The sequence below is a fragment of the Prionailurus bengalensis genome, chromosome A2 (genome assembly GCF_016509475.1).
Source record: "Prionailurus bengalensis isolate Pbe53 chromosome A2, Fcat_Pben_1.1_paternal_pri, whole genome shotgun sequence".
Classification (NCBI taxonomy): Eukaryota; Metazoa; Chordata; class Mammalia; order Carnivora; family Felidae; genus Prionailurus; species Prionailurus bengalensis.
Window position 1 is genome coordinate 130318773 of NC_057348.1, and position 20419 is coordinate 130339191.

General features: G+C 39.1%; 1 protein-coding gene across 5 annotated transcripts in view; it reads right to left on the bottom strand.

Annotated features, from left to right (window-relative positions):
• The window catches only part of DOCK4 (dedicator of cytokinesis 4), a 434026-nt gene that overhangs the window by 246832 nt on the left and 166775 nt on the right, over positions 1-20419 (bottom strand). For all 5 annotated transcript variants that reach the window (XM_043589284.1, XM_043589283.1, XM_043589286.1 and 2 more), the window contains exons 2-3: positions 2882-2965; positions 402-442 (exon numbers count right to left, since the gene is read on the bottom strand). In XM_043589284.1, coding sequence (XP_043445219.1) covers positions 402-442; positions 2882-2965 — 125 coding nt within the window. The remainder of the gene's footprint in view (positions 1-401; positions 443-2881; positions 2966-20419) is intronic.

Sequence of the window (20419 nt, forward strand, 5' to 3'; positions counted from 1 at the left end):
TCCACACCACTATTTTACAAATGATACCACAGAAAACTTAAAGATTAAATACCTCTAATTGATATTTCTTTTGGAATATCCATTTACCCTGAATTTTAATTTCCCCTTGAATTTTAATTTTCCCCTCTGCTAAACTAACACTTCAAAAAGATTTTGTTTATATATAATGAGCTTATTAAGGTCTTCTCAGTACAAATTGCAAGAGCTATGTTGGATTACCACTTGAGTAGCATGTCTTAATGATAATCCAAGTTCAAAGGAATTTTCAAAATTATGAAAATCTGAATTGCCATTTGGCATTTCAACTAAGAGTTCCAACTGTAATTACAACTGTAAAATGAAATAAAGTAAAATAACTTTTAAAAAAATCCGTAATTATGGTTAGGAGTAATATTTTTTACCTTGACATTTGGGTTTTTTAAAGCAAATCCTCTGTACCAGCCTGTGGAGAAATAATCATGGTCATTATTTTGATTAAACCATTGTAATGTTTTAAAGAAAAGTGATTACAAATCAATCTGTCCTTTACTGATAGAATTTTACCCTATATGTAAATATTCTATATATGAAAAGATGGGGGTTGGAAATAAGCTAGACTATAGCTCAAGAGACCACTAGTTTAAGTATTCTATTAATACAAGTATTTTAAAAATTGTAATGGAAATTTATATGAAAAATAGAAACATGCATAATAGAAGTACAGGGTTTGGAATCAAAGGATTGGGCTTAAATTCTGGCTTTGCTACTTATTATTTTATTTAGGGCAGGTTAATTTACCTGAGTATAGTTTCTCTACTTTAAAAAAAGGCTATACACTATGACTCAGGGAAATTCAAGAATCTGCAAAAGATTTAATATGTTTCCAATTTATCTTTGCCTGACTACAAGGTCCAGACCCTATCTCCAAACAATAGGGCTCAGCCAACAGTCATAGAGTGAATTTTCACATCCTTCAGCCCATCATCTAGGGTTAGGATCAGTCTGATAGCATAAGAAGTGGGAAATCAGTTATCATCCATTAATAACAGTGATGGGCACTCTTATCAGCAAAATGTTCTAGTAATGATCTGACCCTAATTTTTATTCTATAGATTGCCTATGACTTAACCTCCAAGCAATTCTGTATCAATTGTATAGCACTATCCCTAAAGAGTAACATATCTTTTTACTGCTTAAAACAAGCACAGAGCATATACATGAATATATATGGTAAATAGATAGCCCCCTATAAATGTATTATTTTCAACTTAGAATTTCCTCAAGCACAGAACCATTTTGTTTCTTGGTAAGAAATTATTTTACCATGTAACAAATATTCTGTTGAATTGGACCTTTTAACAAACTGAATTTTTAAAAGGAAATATTTGAACTTGTATTTAAATATTTTTGTTCCTCATAAGTTTTCTGAAACGGATATATTGTAAAATGTTATACTTAACAGCTTTAAAATCAGTCTGAAGCAAGCAGAATGAATTGAGGAGAAACTGTATATCTCAGGATTTATTATATCCCTGAAAGACATACCCAAGAAATATATCCAATGTTAAATAATTATTCTAACAGAAACCAAAACTTTTTGAGAACTGCAAAAATCTCATACAGAGGTCTCTGTCCAATTACATCACAGAGAAAGGTTTTTAGGTTACAAAGGAGCTCCTGTTAGCTATGAAGCCCATTTTTATGCACCATTCCAAAACAGATTTTATATTTACCTGTACACAAAGTAAACATAGACAAAATGCATCTGGCAATAACAAGAAAGACCTTATTATATATTTTCTTTAAATTTTTTAAGATTTATTGATTTTTGAGAGAGACAGAGTGTGAGCGAGCAGGGCAGGGGCAGAGAGAGAGGGAGACACAGAATCTGAAGCAGACTCCAGCTCTGAGCTGTCAGCACACAGCCTGACATAGGGCTCAAACACGCAAGCTGTGAGATCATGACCTGAGCCGAAGTCGGATGCTCAACCGACTGAGCCACCTAGACAACCTGTATTCTTAAAGATTTCATTTATAGTGGGCAGAATAAATGTTCATGTATCAACACCATTTAATGCCAGGTTATAAGTGAACTTAATAGTTCTGTTTTGGGGAATACAGTTTCATGGATGTTATCATATTATAAATTCCTACTGAAGACAGCATTTCAGAAGAAAATGAATATTTTGGGATATACTAGAAGGGCTTTAAAATGTGGCCATTTTATTAACAAGAAAAAAAGAGTAGTCATTTCAACTGGGATCTTTAAATACTAGAGTTCAAGTCCATTTACGGGAATGGAAACATCTGAGGACATATTAAGTATCTTGATTTAATGAGTTACATGCTGCATAAATCAATAATAATCATAAAATTCTTATAGTATATTCCACAAACATTTCAAATGCATTGAATAACTTTAGTTCAAATTTAGGGGTGGAGAGAGGATTGCAGGACCAGAGCAGAGTTGGCCTTGGCTCAAGCCTTCCCCAAGGCCTCTGATTACCTAACCTTGCAGAAGCCATTTCTGCTCTGGATGTATGTTTCTTCCTGTCCTGGGCACCTACAAGACACTTGAGATTCTGACAAAGACCTTCTAGTTTGGCACTGAATCATGAACTCCCACAAATACAGTAGCCTCAACTGCTTTCTATGTTGGCATCTAGTGAATATAAAGACATACTATCAGGAACAATAAAATCAGCTTAAAAATAGCAAATCATGCTTTTCCATAAGCCAGACATTGCAAGAAACAAACTTTGTCAAAAATGGTTCACTGTGACCACTGGAAAAATTCCAGAAATCAATAGGAGGACAGAATTTGTAAACATTACGAACTGTCCAGTGGTGAGGAGGTTGGGTATATAGCTTCAAACCACAGTGGGGTAACTAGCCCACTTACCATCACACTTCTCCAGGATCTGAACTGTATCTCCAATTTCCAATGACAGGCCATATGGTACCGTTCCTCGAAAGCTGGCAATAACTGCAAGAAATGTTATAGAATATATGAAGATAATCATATTGGTTACAGCCAGTTATACTGCTTACTATTAAATGTTACCGACTAGGAAAAATGAATGTGAAGAGGAAGTACACTTGGAGAGCTAAAACCTGCTGTCATGTTTAAATGTTACATATTTTTGAAGAAAGTCAGTCTTATATACTTTACCAACTTCCAGGTCAAATAAGTGTTACAAATACGAATTTCAAAGATAGGGAATTTACTAAAACAATACAAAATATCAACACTAGCACTCAATAACCTGTGTGACAAAGATATTTCCTGAATAGCCCTGGAAAGACCTGTGCCATTGTTACTGCTATATTCACTCTTCATCCAGGCACCTCGCCCGTGATAGTTACTCAAAAAATATGTTTTCAATAACAAATGACGAATGCCTATCTTTCTTTCTGTGAAGCTTGGTTTACATTTCTATGATGTTGCTTAAAAGAGATTTCTTTTCCCTAGACTATAAACTCCTCAAGAGAAGCGACTGCATCTATTTGCTTACTATACTAGCATGTCCCCAGAGCTTAACCAAGTATGTGGCATGAAAGCAGTCTCTTGAGTAGTAATGGATAGTAACATTTTATTTAGCTATGACTGGACTCCTCTCCTAGCATTAAACACAGAGCCACGATGACAATCCCCATATGGCTTAACTCTCCTGGAATCGGGTGTGTGTGTCCAGGGGTAAGTAGGGTGTCACCATTTAGCCTTACCTAGTGATTAGAGACTGATTTCTGAAACATTTCACAGGGCTGGACAGGACTAGGATGTTAAAACCAGAGAGAAAGTATGTATGGGTTAGTCACCTCTGGGTACCTTGAGGATCTACAGACAGGATGAAGCACAGTGATTCCCCCCCGGAGAGCAATGCCTGAGTCAAAAAGGAGATAAGGATGGAGAAATAGAAAAAAATGCACTCCAAAACATGAAAAAAGAAGAGACATGTTCTGTTAAATACTATGAGCATCATATTGAACTTGCAATTCACGTTTTAAAAAATGATAGTAAATGCTTTGACTGCATGGTTTTTAAAAGACCACAATTTTGGAAATCCATTTTATAATTCTGTCTTAGACAGTGAGATTTAGATACAACCCCAATTCCCAAAATAAATTATTGCTACTGTTGTGAATGTACTTTAAAAGCTTGAAGAAACACATGAATCTGTCAAAAATCAGAACATGCCATAAGTAATGGGCTTTTAGAGAGGTCTAAAACTCTTCTGTAATCTCCAAACAAAATTAACAGTAGAGATCAAAACACAGGACAGAAAACATAACCCATGGTACATGAGATGGATGAAAATAATGGTATAGTAACCAAGTTAGAACATTTTAGACAAGCACTAATTCATGATGTCATTTTTTTTCTTTTTTTTAAAGTTCATTTATTTTTGAGAGAGAGAGTGTGCACACCCAAGGTGGGGAGGGGCAGAGAGAGAGGAAAAGACAGAATCCCAAGCAGGCTCCGTGCTGACAACAGTGTTTAATCTCATGAACCGTGAGATCGCGACCTGAGCCAAAACCAAGAGTCTGACACTTAACTAACTGAGCCACCCAGGTGCCCCCATGATGTCATTTTCTAACTATAACCATAAATACCACATGACCTCATACTGAGGTACTAGAAGATGTTTGCTCAAAAAATAATCAAGGGTCTGTATATCTTGACAGATTATCTCAAGTAACTTTCAGAGAGCTCTTACAAGAGATCAACAACTGAAAAGACAGTAGACTGATAACACTTTAAAAGACTTCAGAAGAAGCTTGCATCCAGAATTGCCTTTCTTCATTCATGAAGTTACCTCGACTGCTCACAACCCTGGTGATTCCACACTGCTCCGCTTAGAGATCTAAGCACACAGAATCCCCAGCACAGCTCTGTATATAGCTCCTACTACTCACAAATGCCCTTGTAACTCCCAAGGCTGCATGTTCTCTCCTAGCCCTCAGCCCCTTCTTGAACACAGTAGTACCATCCATGGACTTCATTTCTTCCCCTCCCTTCACACTTCACCCCACTCAATCCAGCCCTCACTGTGCTCTGAAACTGCTCTACTGAAGTCACCAGTCCCCTAACTGTGACTTTGCATATCGCCTTCAGGAGTCTATCCTCTCTTGAACTGGGTCTCTCACACTCCCCAGCCTTCTTCTATAGAACTTCCTTTCTTAGCTCTCTTAAATGTTGGTGCCATCCAGCATTCTATGCCCAAGATGCTGAGGCATAAAAGCTGGGGTGTAGGCAAATAGCATCAAGTTTGGTATTGTGAGACATGAGTTTGAACCCAGATCTTAAACACTTAAGGCATCTCTCAAAATCTGCATTCATTACCTGTTGAGGCAAATGGGGTAACAATAAAGGAATTGTAAAAGGTAGTGGAGGATTAAATAAAGCACCTATCAGAAATAATTTACTACACACTAGGTACATTCTAGTCATTTAATGAATACTTCAATTATTGAAACTGTACTTTTTCCTTCCTATCCATATACTTTCTTCCTTTTTGGAGAGAGAGCCAAGCCTTCTAGAATCACCTGCTGACAAATGGTTTGCCAAGTCTCTCTCCAGTTCTGATCTGTGCCCACAGAATCTGACACAAACTTGGAAATTGTAGATCTCTGTTCCCATATCTAAGCACCTAAAACTGAGCATACTTCCAACTGAACCCGTTATCCTGCCATCCTCTAACCAAATCCAGCTATTTTCTCTCTCCCAATCACCCATTCTGAAATGTTAGTCTAAAATAGTAGTCTATTGACAGTCCTGCTTCATCCTGCTATTACAAGGTGGATTTTTCTGTATCCCTCAACAGGGCCACTGTAAAGCCTTCTGGGATGCCTCCCTGGTTGTCCTTCCTCAACACAATGTCCACAATGCCACCAGTTACCTTTGAATCAGTCACCTTTGGGTTTAAGATTTTGCAGGGTTTCTCGTCTGTGTGTGTGTGTGTGTGTGTGTGTGTGTGTGTGTGTGTGTTTCCGTTTCTGCATGTGGCATCAGGAAAATTTTTATATTTCAACTATTCGATTTGATTTCCTTGGATTTCCTTGGCTCCAAATATGGTGTTGTGTTCATCTCTCCCCATTTGCTATTACGTAAAAAATTAATTTGGATTAACAAATATGCATATAAACCTAAGTTAGAGTCAAGGATTTTAAAATTTTTACCTAAGATGAAAATCTTAAGTGTACAGCATAGCCATCTTGAAAGCCATACCATAAATAGCTGTCTTTTATCATTCATAATGTTATCCCTTCATATAATGATAATCAGTTTAATACCTATTAACAATTCATTTGAAATTAAATGGCTGTGAGAAACAACCTCATAGAGACTCCTAAGTATTTTCTGTGAAGGTTGAAAGAAAGCAAAATCATTCTGTGAAGTAGAGACCCATACCTCAGTTTCAATGATATTGTTTGTCCATGCAAACAACAAATTCATTACTTAAAACTTTTAAACAGCACAGAGAAACTCAATCACAGAGTCCTACAACTTTTCAAAGCAAAAACAGAAAAAAAAATAATTAAAAAACTACTTGAAGTCAATGAAGTAGGTCTACCTCGTAGACAATAACAAGTTCTTCATCATCATTGTCAAAACAATATTTACAATGATTCTACTTGCCACAATTCAAGTCTGGCAAAGACTGCCCTTGCCCTTTATGGGCTGACAATCTAAGATGAATGGAATGTAACGTAGAATAATAATAATAATAATAATGAAAATGCTTTGTCCCTTCTGACATAAAGGAAAGAAACTCATCTCTCAAAGTCAGAGTTTTGGCTTCGTCTTTCTAGTAATAGTATCTCTGACTCATGAACAGATTGTGGCCTGAAAGGTCACCTGTGATCTGACTATTTACAACACAGAACATGGTGTTGTTGGTCTCAAGTTCTGAGATTAGCCCAAGAATCCTATTTGATACAAAAATGAAACTGCTTGTTTTTTGCCACAAAAACATATGCTATGATTGCACCAGAAACCAAAAACAAACAAACAAAAAACACTATATTGATGTGAGTAGTTGTATGATTTTGACACACAGCAGTAACAGTTAGAAGGCAATGATGAAGCAGGCACGGACTGTGCAGGAATGCTAAACAAACTCTTGCCAAGAGCACATTTAGAACTGGTTCTTGCCTATGTCTGCATGCATTTCACATTGTACATTCAGCTCTAGCTTGCCATGGATATATCTATAGTTAGGTTGATTAGTTTTGAGTGTCATTGGTGGACTTCTGAAGAACCTGGATAAGACCTGGAGCAAAGAGAAAAGGGAAAGGGGATTAATGAGAAATTCTTTCCAGGGACTCTATTTCATAAAATGGTGAGCTACAGAGGAAAACAAGGGGCTACCTTCTGTGCACATGTACAATATCCGCCTGTAGGGAGAGACCAAATGTGGTGGGGAAAAGCAGAATACTACTCGAAGCCAAGACTCTTCTTTCTTAATAGCTGTCTGGAATAGGGCTTGAGGGCAGATGGTCATCACTTGGAGATTTCTATAGGTACCTGGCTATCAGTATGACAGCAGGGCTGTGGAAGCAAGTGGCTCAGAAAGAATGACGAAAAAATTTAAATCAATGTGGGATGGGGAGATAAACTGGGAGCTCCTGAATGCTGCTTTGATGCTGGAAATGAACTAAGAAAATGAAAGAAATGCTGTGCTCCTTCTCATCCTCAGACTTGCCATGACCTTGGGATCTGGGTCGTTCTGGAAGTGGGTCACTCCCCCAGTACACCTTGCAGCCACACCTGAGAGCACAAGCACAGACACACTTACAAGCAGGAATCCATTCATATGCCACAGTTACTACGGTCAGGACTTGAGCATGTCCCATGACTCCCTTCCGGACTGAGTGAAAAATCACAAGCGTATTGAATAAAACATATTCATCCCTGACACTTCACAAGTATCACCTGAAAATGTATTGCTGTCCTTGACTGTGAAGAGGATAGGGAACTTCATTCTGCTTGAACCACTGCCATTTGGATTCAAGGTAAACATAAAGTGTGGTGGTGGCTGCTGCAATACCAAGATCCCTCTTCAGAAATGCATGACTTATCCGTCCAGCTGCTAAGAGCATTAGGGCAGGCAGCCCTTGGCTGCCAGCCCCCTTCTGGAACTGTCTCAGCTGTAAAGAGTTGCTTTGCCCAAGGTCACGCCCTCCTCCCAGGGTGGCTTCCATCTAGTGACTGCCCGGATGGGAGTTAGAAGGCCAGATCCTCATGCTATAACTCGGTACAACTAGCTCAAGCGGCGAAGGCTGTCACCAGGCTTGCATCACAGGTCAACTTCTTCTTCTGCCTTGTCCTGCTTCCTTCTACTCCTGTCCATGGGTGTGAATCCTGAGAGCACTCCCTGAGTAACATCATGCAAACTCATCTCCAGCTCAGAGTTTGCTTTCCAGAAAGCCCAATCTGCTACCAGTTTCAAAGCTTTACCCATTCAGAATTTATGTCTTCCAAAATTTATTTTCAAGGGATAAGGAAAGTAACCTTATTAAAATTACTACTTTGTGTTAAGGGTTTTGCTAAATTCTTTATGTATTATTTTTAATCTTCTATGATGTAGGTGTTTCCACTTCCCATTTTAGAGATAAAGAAGAGGAAAAGAGACAAACAAGGTAACAAATCAATGATATTAGGAGGGAATTATTCCACATGAAGATTTATTTGAAGACATTGTCACTGCGGCAGTAAACGAACCGTTTTTATTCTCCAGAGTCACAAACGTATTCTTCACCTTGGTTTTAATGTTACAAATGCAAAGGCATTTGCCTAAGTGGCTACAAGAACAATTAAAGGTCAAACAATAAAACCCTGAACTAATTATTACATCCGCCTATCAGTACTTTTAAAAACAACTTAAGATGATAGAAAAGGTTATGGTTTTGGCCAAGTGCCAGCCAGGAGGAGGGAAGAGACAGACTTTAAACAATTATCTCAAAGGCATCGCAGCACGTAGGAAAAGGAGACAAAGTTAAATAGAGACTGGAGGCCTGGGGCTTAGTTCCATGCTTATGAACCACGTGGTCCTCGGTCCTTCCATTTGCCATCCTGGGATGACATCACCTGTCTGGCCTTGCACAAAGAGATGTCACAAGGATCAAGCAAATTTATGAGAATGAGATTTGTAAGACTATAAAATGTAAGGAACATAGGGTATTATATTTTCATCATCATTGCTACCCAGTAATTTGGAGGCTGAACCTGAATCTGTCATAGGCAAAAATAAGGTTTCCATTTTCAGTAGTAAGTCAAAAATTCGTTCTGTTATTATAGCTTCTTGGAAATCATTATTAACAAGTCAAACTTAGAAAGATTCAGGCTCAGCCATTTGAGAAAGAAAAAAGTTGATAAAACAGGATTTCTTTGGCAAATGAGACTGGTAAGGAAAATAACAGAGTCAAGAGGGATTTTCCTAAAATGCAGGGCTAGGATTGGAAGGAGATTCAGCTTTAAACATTCACTCTGCGTCACAATATTTGTCTGAGGAATAACAGAGAGCATCAGGAGGGAAAAATTACAATTCGCCCGTCAGGTCACAAAGTGGAATTAAGTAACAGAAAGTACGCATTGCTTTCCCCATGATCCAAGTGAAGAATTTTCACTAAGAAGCAAAATACCATTTTCCAAACAAACATTAAATCTACCACCAAGTATGTGGTGTATAAAGATAGATTATATAGGGTGTGTGTGTGTATATATATATATATATATATATATATATATATATATATATAGTGCCTCTTTCCAGTGTGAACAGTTAATATGGAAATTATGTTATTTAGGAGAGTTTCTGAAACACACGATTAAATTTCCTGATATTTTTTTGTTGTAATCTTGTGCTAGGAGGGAAGAAAGAAAAAAAAAATACACTGTTCTATCCTTCTGTGCCATTCCCGCCCCCCCCCAAACCCCCCCCCCCCCCCCCCCCCCCCCCCCCCCCCTACCCCCCCCAACCCTCCCCCCCCCCCCCCCCCCCCCCCACCCCCCCCCTCCCCCCCACCCCCCCCCCCCCCCCCCCCCGGCTCTGGTTTCTCTCCCCAAGTACTAAATACTCAGTCACAACACAGCCCAGGAGAAGCGAAGTGCATTCCTGGGCCCCAGCATCTCTGCCTTCTGCACCATGGCAGAATGACTCCCAGGCTGTCCCACAGTGGGGAGAGCCCAGCTTGTCCTCGCAGGCTCTTCCAATGTTCTGTCCAAACTAATATCCAGTCCTGTCTCATCTATGAACATTCACATCACACAGTGAAGTCTGTATATTTCTAATTTTTCCTCCAGACGTTTTTTTTTTTTTTTCTTCTCCAATTTGAAGTTGGGCTTTCATTCCCAATGTTGTGCAAATTGCACAACTCCCATCTGAAGGGAACCAAACTCTACATTCCTATTTAGTACCTTCTCTTTCTACTCTGATAACGATGCCCACCCCCAATTTTGAACAAACACTAGTTCTGACTGGTTTTGGCCACTGAAAACCAGCTACAGACAATTTCTTTAGAAAATGCGAAGCCAGTAAACAGGTCAATGGAGAAATAAAACAAAGTCCAAAGGTCCCCCCCCCCCCCCCCCCGCCCCAAATCCAGCTCCTACACATTTTTCCAACCAACCTTGTCCTTTATAAACCACATTCACCAGTCACACTGAAGCTCTTATCTATGACTGAGCAAATGCTTTTCCTTCTACTTGGGATTCTGGCTTCCTGTTGCCTTTCCCTATCAGGCGTTCTTCAAAAACACTCAAGGATCCTCCTCAAGGAAGGCTTACTCTAGGCACTCCTCCCACTTACATCCTAGTTAAACTCATTACCTCTAGTTTTGCAGCTCCTTTATGTTCCCAACACCTAGCACAATGTCTGACACCCAGTGTGTACTCAAAAAGTATTCCTTGAATATACACTGGAATGAAATCACCAAGGTGTGCAATGTACTCATTTATTCAGCCAACAGCCACCTTCTATGTGCCAGCTTCACGGTAGGCACTAGAAATACAATGCTGAAGATAACACTTGGCACCTGCCTCATGGAGTTCCTAAATCATGAGAAAGAATTTTCCTCTATCTTTTGGCTCCTACAAAATACAGTTATTTTATGTCCCTGGTGACTTTTGTTTTTCATTTTTATTTTTTAAAGATTTTTATTTTTTTAATTTTTTAAAATTTTATTTATTTATTTTGAGAGAGGGAGGGAGAGAGAGAGTGAGGGAGTGCGCACGAGCAGAGAAGGGGCAGAGAGAGAGAGGGAGACGGAATCCCAAGCAGGCTCCATGCTGTCAGCGCAGAGCCTGACGTGGGGCTGGAACCCACGAAACCATGAGATCAGGCCTGAGCTGAAACCAAGAGTCAGATGCTCAACTGACTGAGCCACCCAGGAGCCCCTAAGATTTTTATTTTTAAGTAATCTCCACACTTAATGTGGAGCTTGAACTCACAATCCTAAAATCAAGAGTTGCAACCCCACCCACTGACCCAGCCAGGTGCCCCTCCCCAGTGACTTAAATGTACACACAGGGACACACTTGTAGTTCTATTTATTCTCGTGTGGAAAAAAATGCCTACTGCTTATTTTTTTTAACTTCTAATTTTAAAATAATTTCAGATTTATAGGAAACTTACAAAAATGGATACATCCTTAACTTCACTGCATCAAACATTAAAATCTTAAATAAATACAGTACACTTAGCAAATCCAAGAAGTCCATATTGATACAATGCTATCAACTATTCTACCGATCATCTGCAAATTCCACCAACTCTCCAACTAATGTCTTTTCTAGGTTAAGGATCCAACCCAGGATTCCACATTACATTTCACTGTTATCTTGTTAGTCTCCTCCTATTTGACATTATCTTAGTTTCTGTCTTTCATGACCTTGATGTTTTTAAGAATACTGCCCAGTTATTTTGCACAATGTCTCTAAATTTAGGTCTGATGTTTCCTCATGATTAAATGTAGGATAGGCAATTTTGGCAAGAATACCACAGAAGTGACGATGTGCTCTGCTCAGTGTACCTTATCAGGAGGTATATACAATGGCAATGTATCTCATTCCTGGTGATGTTAATTAACCTTAATCACTGGGGTAAAGTGGTTTTCCGACTACAGAGCTACTAGTTTTTCCTTTGTAATTAACAAATTACTATGCAAATATACTATTTTCATACTTTCTATAGCATACATTGATGATTCTTGCCTGCAACCTTAGCCATTTAACTCTGATGTTTTTTCATAGGGTTATCCAGACACAGCTGAATTATCTTAATGGCAGTCAAAACCTACAATGGATCCTTTTTGAAGTAGGCACAATATCCTGACTTTAGTCTTTATTTTTTAAGCATAAGACATAAAATTAACCTCACAGCTACCAGAGGTATCCTTGAGATGACCTAGTCATATCAAACAAAATAAAACTTTAACCTTCATTTGTTTTAGAAAGTGAAAAATAATATTTTGGCCCAATTTTCAGTACAATGCATGACCTCTTCAGGTACTACTCCCTTAAACAATGAATGTGTGTGTGTGTGTCTGTGTGTGTGTGTGCGTGTGTGTGTGTGCGTGTGTGTGTGTATTTAATGTTTCAACCCAACATTTTCAAGGAAAACTGGATGGGCCCTATCATTAACTATAGCCATCTGCAGGTTTGAATTCAACTCTTTTATCTTTACTATGTTTACTGGTGACTAATAAGAGAATCACGGTAAAATTTCAATTTATTTCATGGAAGGAATCGAGCTTTCTATGATGGCTAATTTTATTTATCAACTTGACTGGGACTCAGGGTGCCTAGATTAAACATTATTTGTGGGTCTGTCTGTGAGGGTGTTTTTGGAAGAGATTGGCATTTAAATTGGTGAGTTGAGTAAAACATATTACCCTCCTCAATGTGGGTGGGCATCACCCACTGAGGGCCTGATAGAATAAAGGCAGAAGGAAGAATTCAACCTCTCTGCCTGACTGCCAAGCTGGAACATCAGTCTTCTCCTGGCCTCAGCTAGCACCTCCAGTTCTCAGAAATTTGCATTATGGGACTTCTCTGCCTCCATAACAACATGAGCCAATTCCTTATAATCGTGTATTAATGTTATATATGTAATATATAATAAATCATAAATCACATAGAATCCCACTGGTTCGATTTCTCTGGAGAACACTTTCCTCGTAACCGTGTACCATAATACTTCCTAATAATTGGGTGCCATAATCCTCATTTTTAGTCAAGGTCTTAGGCTTCCCTCAGGTTCACAGCAGCTACCACTGCTTATTAATTCTTTCCCATGCTGTATTAGAATTGATTGCTAAAATCTAACTTAAAATAAGACAATGACTACAAACTACAGTTAATCTCTAACTTACAGGTGATTTACATTTTAGAAATGTTATATATTTGGTTATTTAGAATCAATGAGTAGATTCTCAAGCTACCACACAATAGCCTACTTAATCGATTAAGCAGCTTCAATTATAAGTTCGCATACAATGAAAATTAGGGGATGGGAGAGATTTCAGTAGAGTAGGTAAGCTTTGGGGGGGGGGGGGTGGAGAGGTACTAGCCAGTGTGGAGAGACAATGGACATAAGTTAACTCCTTCCTGATAACAAGTTTCTCATCCTGGTCTCCTAGAAAACCTCCATCCTAGAGAAGGCACCACACTACACTTGTCACGGCCTGGTGATCCAGCTACGCTGTTCAGTGCCCCCAACACAAATTGCATAATTATGAATGCATCTTGCTTTTCTTCCGTCATTTCCCTTCTCCCCAGAGGAACATACTTACATGAAGACCACCTCTCTCTTTCAAGTCCATTCCTACCTCAATACCCGGTGCAGACACAACAATTAACTGACCAGTGGGAGCTGAGAAATGCACGCCTATGTCGTCTAGGGTCTGATAGGTGTCCACCCCAGCTACTCTTTAGATTTGCGAAGTGGCAGGATTACAAAAGCCTTAAAGGGATAATCACAGCATTATACAGGGGCGCCTGGGTGGCTCACTTGATTAAGCGTCTGACTTCGGCTCGGGTCACAATCCCACAGTTCATGGGTTTGAGCCCCGTGTTGGGCTCTGTGCTGACAGCTCAGAGCCTGGAGCCTGTTTCAGATTCTGTGTATCCCCCTCTCTCTTCCCCCTCCACTGTCTGTGCTCTCCCTCTCTCTCTCAAAAATAAACATTAAAGTTAAAAAAAAAAAATCACAACGTTACGGGTTATTTGTAAACCTGGTATTCGTGTGGCTTATTTTCTCCAAAAAATTCATCTAACCCTATTATTTCCACTTTATAAATTTTCTAAGAAGCCTTTCTGTTCCCCCTCAATTACTATTTTTAAAATTAAAAGATATTAGAAATGCTGCCAGTTTATCTTTGAGATTTTAATGACAAGTTAAGGCAAAACTCATGAAACTATAATGGCCAAATCAGGGAACCAGGATAAAAATGAACATTACCAATTCAGCACTTATCAATTATAAATGAACTTTTAAATCCTTCCTCAGGGTTTTTAGAGGGCACCAAGTTTCTCTAGGGAGAGTGTTTTCTCCAATTTTATAAACTAATGAAGCAACTGCTTCCCAACCCTTTTCTCTCACTGTAAATTTTGGCTATTGATCCCAGATGTTGTCCATAAGAATTGAAATACTTTGATTCTTTGTTAGCAAATTGTTGCACTATTTAAAAGAAACTTTTAAAAACTACACCCCTCCCCACCCCACCACCAGCCATATTCCTCCCATGCATATACACCTCATTTTTTTTTTTTAAATCAAGAATGAAAATCACTGTGCTGGGCTAGGGTTAAAAATCTTTGTGGGGCGCCTGGGTGGCTCGGTTAGGCATCCAACTTCGACTCAGGTCACAATCTCAGGGTTTGTGAGTTCAAGCCCCGTGTCGGGCTCTGTGCTGACAATTTGGGGCCTGGAGTCTGCTTCGGATTCTGTGTCTCCCTCTCTCTCTCCCCTCCCCTGCTTGCACTCTGTCTCTCTCTATCTCTCTCTCAAAAATAAATAAACATTAAAAAAATTAAGAAAAAAAAACTTTGTAAACATTTATTCTTTCCCCTTATACAATCAAACTCACCAAATAAACTAGATAAGTTTTCCAAAATAACTTTAAAAACAGACAACAGGTCTGGTGTTACAGCCAAAACCAGTCATTTATTTCACAATATATTAATTAGGAACAATCCATCTATTGCAATTCCTTGGTCTGAATGATAATTTTGCATTTGTTTTTATTTTTCCGAGTATCACTGGAGGTGACTCAGTCTGGTTATGAACTAAATCTGACAATGTGAATGCACTTGGGGCTTACATACAAAGTGACTGCCTTTAATATTCTAGCCAGTGCAGAGTGAAAGAACAAGTGCTCGCTCAAAGAGAATAAGATTAGAAAGAGAAAAAAATTTCAGGCAACACAGAAAATTTATTTTTTTGGAAGACCATCTCCAACTGCCCAAAATAACCTCAACATACAAAAATTCAAATGACCATGGAACGTGTAATTCCATCAGTGTGTGGGAATTTAAAGATAATTCCATTTGACAAAAAGAAGAATTAGGATCTCGAATTCCTAAGCAGCCCTAGAAATCACACCTACAGGAAAAGTCCATGTTAGAAGATATTAGTGACTCTCATTAAACGTATCTGCTTTTATAGCCTCTGGTGGCAGCCGTATGTTAATTATGCCTTATAAAACACTGACAATTTTCTATAAGTTTCACTATTAATAATAAATATAGGTAAATAGAGTGGATTCTTAAAGTATAAAAGCAACCCATATAAGTGAGTAATGCAGCTATTTCTTCATATAAATGCATGGATCTTCCTATCTTCTTATCTTCTTTCTTCATATAAATGAACAGACTACCAAGAATCCAAAATAATACGCTTAAAAGTTCTGAACTTATCAACTTCTCATAAAATTCAAATACAAAACTGTAAACCATATCAATAAATGTCCCTGTCCTTTCCCCTAACTCCAGCTCTTCCAGCTGAATGAAGTATCAGTTAACATATGAACATGCTTCTTGGAAGTTTTTTCAATCACGAAGTTAGAGGGTCTTTTTGTGTGAGAAATATTTGTGGCTTTTTGAACCCTTTCAATGAATCTGGAATAGCCTACTAGAGAATGCAGTTTTTAAGAATTCTGCATTTTCCTTGGAGTTCTTAAAACCGTGGATGTCCAAGGTCATTTGTTTGTTTGTTTGTTTGTTTGTTTACCTAGGAGATAATAGAACTAAGCTATGCTATGTCAGGAAATTCCAATCTACAATTGGAGCTGCACAGTTAAAAATACCAAACATTACAGGGGAAACTTTCCTATACTGTGTTTTAAGCTGTGAAACAGATACAAAATAAGTCCCTAAGTGCCTCTTCATCATCTCCTCCCCACCAGCTGCCCCAGTTCTGACAAACCCACCAGGCAAGGAGGACATATTATCCAAGATCTCATCAAAACAGATGGGTTAAAATGTACCCACCCTTCCCTCCATCAAGCTATTATTTCCCTTTCTTTGCCTTAAGATTGAACCTTTTTTAGTTCATGATCCATACATAGAAATAATAGATCATTCTGTCAGTTTCCCAAAGACAAGTGGGGTCCTGCTAGATGTAAGATATGTCAAGCGACTTAATGTGCATCAATCGCAAACTCCCAAGGTGAAAAAGTTCAGCTTCACACAATTGCCTGGCTGTGGCAGTCCTTCTGTTTGTTTTTAACAAACAAACCCCCCCCCCAAAACCGGCTTAGTTTGAATCCCTGATGTTCTTTATTTAGTCTGCAGCTTGCACCTAGTGGCCTTGTGAAAAATAAATTTCTGAATTGACATTTGTTTTTGAAAATGGGTAGATGTCAATCATTTATTGAAGTCTCTGGCTTAAATGATGAAAACTTCAGAATCCCAAACCCAAGGGCCTTGTAAGATCACAGGGCTCAGAAAACAGGCTGAAATAGATTTTGCTTTCTATCCCAAAGAGCCACTTGTACCTCACAAGCAAAATTTTTAAAAAGAATTTAACAAATGGACAAAAGCTAGGCAATAAGAGTCAGGGAGCTAGAACAATATGAGAAGGTGTGATAGCTGGTAATCACAATGGCCCAGCTTAGATAAATGTTATCTCCAGATTTAGGTCCAAAAGACTCAAGGGTGTGGAAAATAGTGCAGTTTTAAGGAGTTAGAATTGGCTCCTATAATCAAAAAGCACACTGCTCTCTCTAGAGCCCCACTCTTCTTCCACACACTCACCACTTAACAGAATAGGATCATGAGTAAGTTTTAACATCAGGAAATTTGGGGTAGGGGAGGTGGAGGTCTCTTGGATTCATAGGTACACATTTGATTCTATAGCCGGACAGTATGTTTACACATTATCATCTATATTTCTCATTCCCAGTGATTGCCTGTGCCTCTAAGCCCTCCTCCCATTGGGGAAGGAGTTTTGTTTCCAAGGGACAACAGAGCAAAGGGGGAGATGCTCAGTCTCCTACTTCCCAAACAAATTTGCTCATTTTCCAGTCAATAGTTGTGAAAAACAAGGCTTGCATTAGCCAAAGACTGGCTGCTTTGCTGGGATAAGCATCTTCTAAACTCATTGGCTGTCCTTCAAATGTCAAGAACTAGAACCTGGAGGACTCAAGTCATTGCTCTAAGATACAGAACATGAAGATACAGAAGGCATTCCCACCATTGAAAGAAGAGCTTTTCTATGCTAGAAAGGGAGAGGAGGACAAAAGGGGCAAGCCAAAGGGTGGCATAACAAACATAGGGCCTGTCTGGTATCCTACTAGGGTCAAGACCCGTGAATAGAGAGAGAGGTTGCAGAGAGATTCCTTGAAGGGAGTTTGGAAATTTCAAAGCAAAGAGGTCTATCCCACTGCTCCATGGTACTCTGGGAGGGGCAGCAATCATAACAAAGTAGAGTGAAAAATGACAGCCTGGTATAGTTAATCAGTTGGGTCTGAATTAGCTAGCTTTCATGCCTCCCCTCAAGACAGTCTCTCCCTCTGGAGAGGGCAGAAGAAGGCAGTTGAAAATACAGAATCACACTCCTACCAGGTCCTCAGAGGCTATGGAGTGGATGACCCAGAGCCCAGGCTGGATGGACTGTGAGCTGAGTCGCAAAGGCTCTCACCAACAACTAGATCTAAGGTGGGGCAAATGAGGATGGGAGATGAGCCCATTACCACGTCCTGCCCACACTGGGAGACTAACGTCAGATTGCACTGGGAAGACAAAAGGTGATGCCCAGAGCCATTATAATATTTCTCTTCTAAAGTGTTGCAGTTCAGAAATCAGCCCTTTAGATATGGACTTAAAAAAAGAATCCATAAACTGCTCAAATGAGTATCATGAGCTTTAGAGCACGGACTTCAGCAAATCCTTGTTCTTTGTTCAGAAAATTACTGGTTAGTTATTGGCCATGTTGTATATAGGTAAGGTGAGTCCCAGAGATATAAAATGTTATAAATATATCTGTTCTCAAAGGGCCTATACCTACAACAACAAAAAGGGTAGATACAAATGAAAAAATAAGTAAAAACATCAATCCTGTTTATCCTTTGAGTAGCTCAAAAAAAGGAAGAAGTAGTGTGTGAATTTCATACAGTGTTCTCAACTGTAAGCTGAATAAAAATTCCTTAGGCTACTGGCAGTACAGGAGGAAGTCTAACATCCTCCAACAGACAGGTTAGGCTAATCCACTCCGTGAGTCTCATCCACAAAGGATCCCATCATTTCCATAAATTCACCCAAATATACTCAGTAATTTTCCTCCCATCTGTAACAGTCTCCTTAAAAGCTATGCCTTTTCATTTACTTACTGCACCGGGAGTTCTGGTCTAATATTTCCTCAAAAGAGTCTCAAACCATTCCTACCTGTCAGACATGACTCTACAAAAAAAATTTTTTTTAATTAAAAAAGGACTAAGCCTTTTTCTTTTTAAAAAAAAATTAAAAAAAAAAATTTTAACATTTATTATTTATTTTTGAGAGAGAGCCAGGGAGGAATAGAAAGAGGGAGAAAGAGGCTCCAAAGCAGTCTCTGAGCTGTGAGCCCACAGCCTGACATGGGGCCCGAACTCCCAAATCATGCATGACCTGAGCTGAAATCAAGAGTCAGCCGTTCAACCAACTGAGCAACCCAGGCGCCCCTAAAATTTTCTTTATTAATTTTTAGAATATCGACTAATGCATGTTTACTGGAAAAAACACTAAAACATCACAAAACTATCTAAAGTAGCAAAGGAATGTCTACCCCTTCTCCAGCCACTTTTTCTCACTCCCACTCACTGGAATTAAGAGTTCATTCTCTCTTGCTCTCACTCTCTCTTTCCCTCCCTCTCACGCTTTCTCCTTCTCCCTCTCACATAGTATTTTTTATTCATTACTGTTAAACTTTAATTTATTGTGTTTCCACAAATTCAGGCTCACCTAATACATATTCCTCCATGACTTGCTTTTGCATTCAACGACACGATATTATGTAAATTCCTGATAACAATGTAATGCCTGAGATTCACAGTGTGAAGGACCATAATTTACCGAAGCATTCTGTTATCAATGGGCATTCAGGCTTCCTCTAATGGTTCACTAATTCAAACCAAGGCTCTTCCATACGGGTATCCTGCAGAGTACCCTCTCTCTGTTTGCCCAGTTGAAATAAGACGATGGCTATTGAACCAATGGACTACACACCAGACTACAGAGCAGGCTAGAGCAAGCCCCAGAAAGCCCAACATCATGTTAAGGGCACACAAAATGCTTTGTCTATAAAACATTCACTTGATTATTTATGCTCCTAAGTAACATCAAAATTGTAAGCTGAGAAAGCCTGCTAGACATCGGCAGGGGCACTATTTACTTAGCAGTATTCTGTATCACGATAGCACGAGAAACACTGACAAGTAACAATTTTACCTTTCTCTCTTGACATGCATCCATCTCTCCTCTGTCCCACCTGGGTTTCTCCCAGGGGATGCTATAGTATGTGCTTAGCAAATTATAATCACCCACTCAGTAAATGTTTATTAGACATCCACCATAGACTGGGTACCATTCTCTGTCCTGAGCCAGGAGAACCCACAAACATATAACAATCATTTCTCTCAGGAACTTCCTGCAGGAGGTATTATTACCTGTATTCTATGAGGAGGAAAGCTTGAGAATGGTACCTGGGAGTGTTCAAATCCCAGTTGGCTGATGGATGTCCCAGCTGTAATTACAGAAGGGAACAGATACCTCAGCTGTGGAGAAGAGAATCACCTGCACTTCCGCATAGGTGGGTTAAAAATCCCATTTCTGCTACTTATTAACCATGTGCCCTCAAGCAAGCTATTAACCTCGCTTTGGCAAGTTTCCTCAAACTGTAAAATTGGGGTAATAACAGTATCTGTTCCACAGGGTAGGGTGAAGATAGAAGGAGTTCCCAGC